Below are 9,306 nucleotides of genomic sequence, written 5' to 3'. Positions count from 1 at the left end.
AATCCCTTAAAGCAGCCTTTTTCTTTTAAATTCAAAAGAATAAACCGTGAGATTAGAAAGTATCTCTATTTCTGTAATACTGCATTTTATATTTTCAGAACGTCATTTTCAACAAAAAATATGTGACTGAATTTATTTGAGGAAATTGTGCAAAATATCTATTTTGTCTCTCAAGATCTATATATTTTGTAGGACTTTTATAAACATATGATTTTTTTTCTTTCTTTAAACCATGTATTCCTTAAAACGTTTATGAATATAGAAAGGGCCATGTTAATTGTAACGACGTGAGTTTTTTTTGAATGACTAAAATAATTTTAAAAGAATTGCTTTATGTGGGGACGAGGCTTGTGTACGCTTGAAGCATTTCTGATGAACTTTCCTAGTGAGCCGTGACGCTTGGTAATAGAAAATACAAGCCTTTCTATAAGTGTGCACATCGTTTTTTATGAAAAACAGTTTCCTGCTCATGTAAAACAGGCCGGCAGGCTACACTGCCCGGATTTACTGAAGTTAGCTACACTGACAGAAAGGGAGAGGGAGGATAAATATGTTAGGCCTCTTCTGTTCTCAGAATAAACACGTTTAGCATTCCCTAAAACAACCGGCAAACTCCATGAAGACCAATGACAGCCAAACAATTTAATAAGATACATTCAATTTCATTGTGCAACATTTGTCAATTGTTAATGCTCTAGACTCCAACATAAGACCAATGCCAATTTTGTCTAAACGTGCTTGGAGATTCCCATGCTGTCTGTCAAGGCGAATTGCACTTCATTCAACGTACCTTAATCTAATAAATAAACTTCTCGCTGGAGCTCTTGCATAGGCTACATTTTAGGAGAAGTGGAAAACAATGCTCCATAAAACAGTTACTTTTATCAAAACATAACACAAAAAAAGCATACAAACATTACAAAAAAAACAATAGCAATTCTTAAGCACCCTGAAAAACTAATGCAAAGTGTTCCCCTCTTTGATTGCTTACTCATGAAGTTATACATTACCCCATTTTGCCCAAAGACATTTGCAGAAATTGTTTTGATGGATGGAGGAGCAGTCATACATCAGTCCTTCAGTACACCTGTCTGTCCTGCAAGTTCTTTCAGACAACAAAGTTTGTAGGGGGGGGGGGGGGGGGAATGACTGTTTATTCCTTGTTAGTCTTTTGGTCTGACTGTGTAGCAGAGGAGGAGGGGCAGAAATATGGGTCCTGGGGCCGAGTGCTTCATGAAAAGAAGCAGTGGGAATGAAATGAAGCCGGGGGGGGGGGCCGACTTGGTGTCTCATGTCCTCTCCCTCGCTCACTCCCTCACCGTCTCTCCCATCAGTCTGACTTCACAGCGGCGAGGCAGTGACTGGGTGGATGGCGTCATGCTCTTGAAGGCCAGAGGGGTGGTGATGTCACAGTTGTGGGGAGATAGAGCACTGCCATTGGCCGGCTGCCATGTGGGACCGGTCACATAGGCCGACGTGGTGGCGCTGTACCCCATGTAGGGTGACACTTGGGTGGTGTGATGGTGGTAGGGAGGAATGCTGGGTGCTGTGACATAGCTGTTCGCTGTGGGCAATCCATTCGGCGTCTGGGAACAAAAGAGAGGGAACGCCTGCGTTAGACGTCTGAAATGGCATTGATAACTTATTTGTTGGGGCCCCCTGCTCTGTGTAGAAATGGTTAGTGACTTTCATTCTGTGGTTTTCCTCAGATTTGAAAAAAATGATGTTTTTTTTTGCCACAAAAACTTGATAGAGGATTGATAAAGCAAGACTCAATGTTAAGCTACATTATTTGGTGACCCCCCCCCCAACTCAGGTAGACACACACAAGCAGCTGAGTTCTAATGGGAAAAAGCTGTAGAAGAAAGTGAAAGGAGAAGTGATTGAATTATAAAAAGCAGAAACTTTAATTCTAACTTCACAGCCACCACATAAAAAACCCATTTTCCCAATTTTGATGAAAGTATGAATGATCAATTATGCGCTCTCATGCCCCTGGAACATATTAAACATGGATAAAAACCATACATGCATGCATGATTGCCCGTCTGTCTTTGGGACTTGTTTTCTACCCAAAAGTGGACGTTTACTCCGGCGGCGTTGATACACCACGTCAGACGATGGGAGACGGGTGGTTGGGGGGCGCCACAAAACAGATGTCGTGAGAGATTGAGAGTGAAAGGGCAGGAAGAGGAGAAATATGATAGATAATGAGTCGAGGGTTCAGAGCATGAATGGGCTTTGCTTTTCTGGCACAGCAAAAGGACTTAACTTGAGGAATTCAACAGGGAGGCCGAATATCTGTTGCTGGGTGGTCTGCGACTACTCAGAATTATTTCTAAAAGTGAAATCTTTTCAGTTTCTTTAACCTATTTTTGTGTATTTTTTTTAAAATAGTTATAGAAATGATACTAAAGGCTGAAATTTGTGGTGCTTTTAAACCTTAACCATGGAGAGACAGCTAGTTATGTGTGTGTACGCATGCGCTTGTGGGTGTCTGTGGGTCTGTGTTGGGTGACCTCTCTCTCTGTGTGTGTGTGTGTGTGTGTGTGTGTGTGTGTGGTGTGTGTGTGTGTGTGTGTGTGTGTGTGTGTGTGTGTGTGTGTGTGTGTGTGTGTGTGTGTGTGTGGACTCAGCTCAACAATACTGAAGCTTATGTCACAAAAAGCTAAACAGCATTGAACTGTTTTTAAATGTTTTTTTGTCATTTAAATCAATGGGAAAAATGTTTAAGAAACTATAATAATGAAAAGCACCATAACACAAGCAACTACAGTACACACATGTTGTATACTTTACAACTACACACATATACAAATATCAGAAAAGACCTGTAATGCAATCCCTAGACAAACCGGCAATGACCACAGAGTTAAATCAACACCTATCTGACACAATTTCCACTACATTACAAATGTTGACAAAGGGTGTATTAGTGGCTTTTGTATAATTGCATCATTTGTTTTGGATTACCTATTATTTTGTCCACCCCTGAAGTGATACACTTATATATCCTTAAAACTTCCCTATATCTTAGTAATTGTTTTATTTAATATTCATACAGTATATGTATAACATATATTATCCTATCTAACATAATACAAAACTTGATTGTTTTTTTTTTTTTAAATCTTTCCTTATAAATTATTTTGATTATATGTTCGTCACATTTTAATAATAAAGCAGGGGTTTATGGTTTGATGTCTTTTTGAATTGTTTTTTATGAATAACAAGGACACCCACAATGTAATCGTGAGCACAAACATTGACGTCATTCATCCAAATAATCCAACTCGTACGGATTAGCGTTGTCACGCTCTGATCCCATTGTTTCCACGTCAAATAAATCACTAAAACGCGTTAAAAGCACGTTAGTCTGGCTTGATGTGTTCAGAAAAATAAGTGTAGCTGCACGTTTTTCGAAACATAAACGGAATCCCGTCCGAGCCGCCGCGCGCACTCAGCTCGTGACTGAACCTTTAAATCTATTTTAATGATGCTCTTTCTTCTTCTTCTTCTTCTTCCAGAGAAAACCTTGAGAGTCCCATGGGTGCATCTGCCCTCCGAACAGCGCCTATAGGCCACATGTTAGGACTCGCAGCCTCTGGCCTTGTACAGAAATGAGTGGATGGGACCCACGTGACGTCTGCAGTGTCCCATTCTTAATGAGCTGACAGTCACCCTTCAGGACAATATAAGAGAAGGGCCTTTAGCTGGAGAGACAGTGTGGGAAAATGTGACGAAATTTTAAGAAAATTAACACTTAAAAAAAATGCATGACCCCTCTCTCTCTCTCTCTCTCTCTCTCTCTCTCTCTCTCTCTCTCTCTCTCTCTCTCTCTCTCTCTCTCTCTCTCTCTCTCTCTCTCTCTCTCCAGATCTATTTAACATTAGATGTGTGTGAGCAGGCTGCAGTAGCTGCCTGTACAAAGCCACGGCTAATCCCCCCAGCCTTACTCGCTTCACCATCCTTTGTTATTCTTGCCATAAACTCTGTAATTTATAGAGTTGTTATTTTCTGCATTTAATGGCTCACTTCTGTTTTTGTGCGCTTTGGTTTTCTAGCTGCTCAGACAGTCCGTGTGTCCACTTCGTGCTGGGACGTCGACACGCTGCTAATCTCACCCGCATCGGCCCAGTGTTCTGCGTAACGAGCATGGAAATGTGCCCCCGTCATAAAGTGGCAAAAGAAATGATCCTGCATGAAATAGTTTGTCTTATTGTCTGTAAGGAGATTCGCACGCCCTGTCAAGATCGGTAAAAACAAAGACGCACGCGCGCGCATATATGGGGTCATCACAGCCCATATTTACTATACTCCAAAAGGAAAACCCATAAAAAAAAAAATCGTTTACTAAAGTTAGTTGTTGACCGAAAATTAGAGACAAAAAAAGCCTACTTGATTTAGGAACTTGGCTACCATACATTTATCTATACGCATGACGAGTTCTTAAAAATGAAGAAAACTTGAAATTATTTTTTTTATTAATCTGAATGCGTAGAATTCTGAGTGTGACATTCGGTGCCTTTGTCCCAAACCTGCTTTTCCTTTTAATTAGGCTATTCATAGAATTCAAAAACGCTGTATACAATAATAATTGATGTGCCGAATGTTTAAGGCCTGCACAACAGTTGTTTTAGACAAAATATTAGCTGCTACATTTGTCACAATAAACCTAAATGAGATCAATCCTGCAGTGGTAAATGTTCCTTCTATGCACAATGTCTTGGCTCACACCCTGCACGGAATTACAGCCCTGGAACCAACCCTTAATTAGGCCTATGTCAGGATTTACCAGGAAACCAAAAACACACTACATACTAGTTTGCTAACTCTTTCACCTACAGGAAGTGGAAACAAATATATATATGTTATATATATATATTTTGTTACACAAATAAAAGCACCCTTATCAGCTAGCCAGAGAAAGGGCGCATTAATAGAGGGTATTTCCAGGCCAATTATCAAAATATTATAAAGAACTCAGCAGATCATTTAGAGAATTTTTTTGTTTTTTGTTTTTTTTTAAACAGCTTGCCAGAAATTTGGATGTGGGCCTACTCTGGTCACTAATGTTGCATTTTATGTTTAAGAAAAAAAAAGGAAAAAAAAGAAGAGGTGTCCATTTTAGTTTTTTACCTGTGTGTATTTTGCTTCAGGTTCTAAATGCGGTTTATCCACGCCATTGACTAGTGGAGAGATTGCTGCTGGGAAATTAGTCCTGTTTATTGCGCTCCATTCTTCTAGTTTGGCGCTGGAAAAGGATGGACTGTCACTAACTGGAGGGGGGAGGGGGGGAGGAGGGCAAGAGAGGAGAGAGTGAGAGAGAGAAGAGAGGAAGAAGGAGATTTTAAGGTTAGGAAAAAAGACCCACACAGGCCACTGCTTCTAACGCATCCATCAGGCGCAGGTTAGCCAGGTTGCATAAGACCACACTCGGTGACATTTTGCGCTAAAGCATAATATATTTTTTCTTATTTTACGCACAAATAGCCCAATATCCAATGGGCTTTCATGTGCGTAACGTTTTCTTGATCAATTAAACAAGAGTACCAGTTGTAGTATCTAATACAATATTTACATAATCTGCTACTGACACAGTGCTTTGGAACTCTCTTGTTTCAGTCATTTTCTTCAACCATTAATCAATAAACGTGATCCGGCCTCCACCTTTTCTGTTCGGGATTTAAACTGAAAACACTAAACTCTGCGAAAAGAAGAAGTGAAATGATCTCAGGATGATTTCACGTGCCTCAACGTAAATTGAATAAATGAAAAACTAAATGTTTTGGTTGCTCCTGAAGATCAGACAGGGGCCCAGCTGAGGATGGGTAGAGGTGAAGGGCCTCTCCGGTGGGTCGGGGACATTTGGGCCCACCAACGCGTCTTCCTGTCATGGGACAAATTCGATTTACTTTCACCGTCTCCCTCCTTTGTGCGTGATGGATATTCTATTACACGTCCCAAACGGTTACACTGGGAAAATCAAGCCCACCAAAGTTATAATTCGATAAAGAGCTCTTTTTTTTATTTTTAAATATGCGTTTTGTACATGTTGAAATGGTATTTTTTTAAGGTTGTAACCGAATTCCCCCACAGTAATCTATGCAGCATGTGCGTTTAAATCGGTGCCCGCATGCGCTTCAAATAAAAAATTAGCTCAAGTAAAAATACTTAGTTTGATTATTAATACTGCACATTTAGTTTTGATTTTTAACGATTACATGCTAATTTTAATAATTTTAAAAAAATGTCTTAATCTGACTCTGAAATCACTTTGATGGAAATAAGCTGTCACCTCATCAAACGTACTGTACCATTTAGCATCCCAAAAACCTGTCACACACATCTGCTAATAATTTGGAAATGCACAACTTGTTTAAAAAGGCCGCCTTTTATAACCTATTCATCCCCTTTCGATTTCTCGTAGATACCAGCTCGGGTTTGTCTTGTTTAGATTGTCCGAGTTAGGTTTTCGCATGGCGGGGGAAGTGGCGCGGAGCCGGGGCGTGTTTCTGTGCGTTGGGGGCCGTGAATCCTGACAGCAGGACTGCTCGGAATGGACTGACAGCACTTCCCTTCCTGCCACTGGAAAACAAGCTCTCAGAAAATCCCTTTCACAACACCGAGCCGACCATTAACACTGATTCATGTCGGATCCTATTTCCCTGTTTCCACAACAGTTGTGGTCTCGTTGAGTGCAAGCCAAAGCTATCTGGGCCTACCTGCATGCGACACATGTACGCATGTGTGTGTGTGTATATATATATATATATCACCACACACACACACACACACACACATATACGACAAACCCAACACATGCAGCCGAAAACGCATCTTAATGTGGGCTGGTTGGCTCCTTTTTGGGCCTGCATCCCGGTTAAACCTGCTGAATACGCTGCCCTGCACAAAAGCTGTCTGGCTCCAAGTCATGGCAAACATTCAGCACACCTCATTGTGATGCACTTCATCTCACCGCCTTTCCCTCCGCTGTACCTCTAATATTCCACATCCGCCTCTTAATTATTACTGCAAGCCGGACCATCTGTTTCTGGACTAACCTGCCTCCCTTTCAAATCAATATCAGCCGGCAGGTCAAATGGCATTTAAGCGATCTCCCTCCACAGAGGCCTTTGAGTTCATAACGTCCCAATAGTAACTTTTGGGCCTTTAAAAAAACAATTACAGTAATTCAAATGGAAAAAAAAAAATCCACGTTCTCTCTCAAACACACACATTTGCGCTCTTGCGAGCAAACCCCATCTTCAAAGGCTGTTTAAATGTAATGCAATGAACAAATGCAACCGCCCTCCATGCAGCCATGCTTACTTTGTTGCTCTGTAATAGACCGTATCCCCAGAATATCTGTCACAGAGTGCGAGGAAGGCCATATCCTGTGCATGGCCATGTGTCCGGGAAGGGTGGGCATGCCAGGGGGAGTGGGCACTTTGGATGTCGGGTATGAGTATAAGTGGTTGTAGGGTATCGTTGGTTGTGGCGGTGGGTGAGGCGCCTGCTTGCCCGACTCGTACTGGCTCTGCTGGGACAGATTCCCGATCTTGTTGCGGAGGATCCGACTGATGGAGCTGACGGAGGGCAGATTGAACTTGTCGCAAACCCCATCGGCGAGTAGCCTGTCCCGGATCTCCCAGGCAAAAATCCCGGGTCTCTCTGCTTATATGTCCGTATGTGCTTGACCACGGTGGGTGTGGTGACCCGCGGCTTGCTGCCTCCGATGGCCCCCGGGAGGATGGAGCCGGTCTCGTTGTAGCGGGCCAGGATCTTGCTGACGCAGCCGTGGGAGACGCGCAGCTGCCTGCTGATGTCACACGGTCGAATACCGAGCTGGGCCAGCTCCACTATCCTGAGCCGGATCGCGTTGGGGAGCGGCCTGCCGTTCACGAAAACACCGCCGAGTTGGTTCACCTCACCGAAGGCTGGCTCTGGTGTCAAAAACAAACACACAAGACGGGCAGAACAATGAGACAGCGATTAGGTAACCGAGCCAAGGCCCCACCACAGACGGCTTTAACCCGGCTGAAACCGCATTTTTAAAATGCCTGATACTTCTAGCCAAACACATAATTGTACAGGCTACCATCAAAGACGGTATATATGTAAATTGTTAAACTGTGTTTGTCATTTATATAAAAAAAACATTATGTAACCAAAACTCTTTAAATTGTTTAAAAATCCATCTTTGCGCAAGAGTGCATCTTTTTAAATTTGAAGTGATTTCACCAAAAAAAAAGCTCACTTTAAAATACAAATGTATGTCTTTGAGTTGTGTATAATGCTTGTGTGAAAAATTACACACCAATAGCTGACTGATAGATTGCTAGTTGTCATGCACGCGGGCTAAAAACTTCACAAGTATGTCAAAACTCGTGCGTAACTGACACTTGTAGTGGTTTAGTCTGCTGGTGTCTCCCCACTGGATTAACGGCTACAATGACCCGCCGAAACATCACAGACAGGCGATAGATCTCGCTAGATTTCCCCCCACCTTGTCGCTGAGTCGGGTTTTTTTTCCTGTCAGGGATGCAGCGAACGGTCCAACATTGGACTTACCCATCGTGTTAAAGCCGCAAACAAAGAACACGGTGTCCGGTTTGTGCCTCCTGCGTGGATCCTGCTCCGCGTCCAGCGTGTCCACTGTCCTTAACCGCGTCCAAGAAAATCTTCTTGCGCGATAAGGAACAACAGGGACAAAATTCTCGATCTGTTTCCTGACGGCGCTGGAGACAGGCTTACATTTCAATCTGTTGAAATGAGGAGGTTGGACTTCCAACGCTTCGCCCCGCTGATTGGCTCGGCTCTCCGATAGACTTTCGAGATTTCTCAGACGTGCGCTGCTATTGGTCCAAAAGTTTGACATGACAAGTCCACAGAGAACCCCCCCCCCCCCCCTCCTCCTCTTCCTCCTCGTCCTGCTCTCTCCCATCAGAAAGCGAAGCTGGGGATATACCACCATGAATGCGTTTGTTATTGAGACAGATATGGTAAGTATGAAGCAATATCAAGATTTTGGATCAGATCTTCACCTTTCAACAGTGATGTGGCACTAAATAATAAAAAAAGATGCGTAAAAAAGATCCAGTGGGTGACCATCACAAGGAAAAATCACCTGGAAAAAAAAGAATCGTGAAAACACACAAACTTCTTCAATTAAAGGCCCATGTAACGTATCATTCTTTTAATCTTTGTTTTATTTTTCATAACAAAGATAAAAAAAATGTCAGAATAAAATAACATGAAATAAAAAAAAGGTGTAAAAACCTTTAAAATTGCATCATTAGGGAA

The 9,306-nt window shown here is 42.3% G+C and overlaps 1 protein-coding gene across 1 annotated transcript; it reads right to left on the bottom strand.

Annotated features, from left to right (window-relative positions):
- Window positions 1–621: 621 nt before the first annotated feature.
- Window positions 622–8,778, bottom strand: pax9 (paired box 9). Its single transcript, XM_032500873.1, is given in 5 exon segments — window positions 622–1,586; window positions 5,140–5,279; window positions 7,333–7,662; window positions 7,665–7,946; window positions 8,575–8,778. Coding segments are annotated over 5 exon segments (1,035 nt in total). The 5' UTR covers window positions 8,579–8,778; the 3' UTR covers window positions 622–1,307.
- Between the last annotated feature and the right edge of the window lie 528 nt (window positions 8,779–9,306).

This window comes from Etheostoma spectabile, chromosome 20, assembly GCF_008692095.1.
Source record: "Etheostoma spectabile isolate EspeVRDwgs_2016 chromosome 20, UIUC_Espe_1.0, whole genome shotgun sequence".
Classification (NCBI taxonomy): Eukaryota; Metazoa; Chordata; class Actinopteri; order Perciformes; family Percidae; genus Etheostoma; species Etheostoma spectabile.
This window is presented reverse-complemented; position numbering and strand designations above follow the sequence as displayed.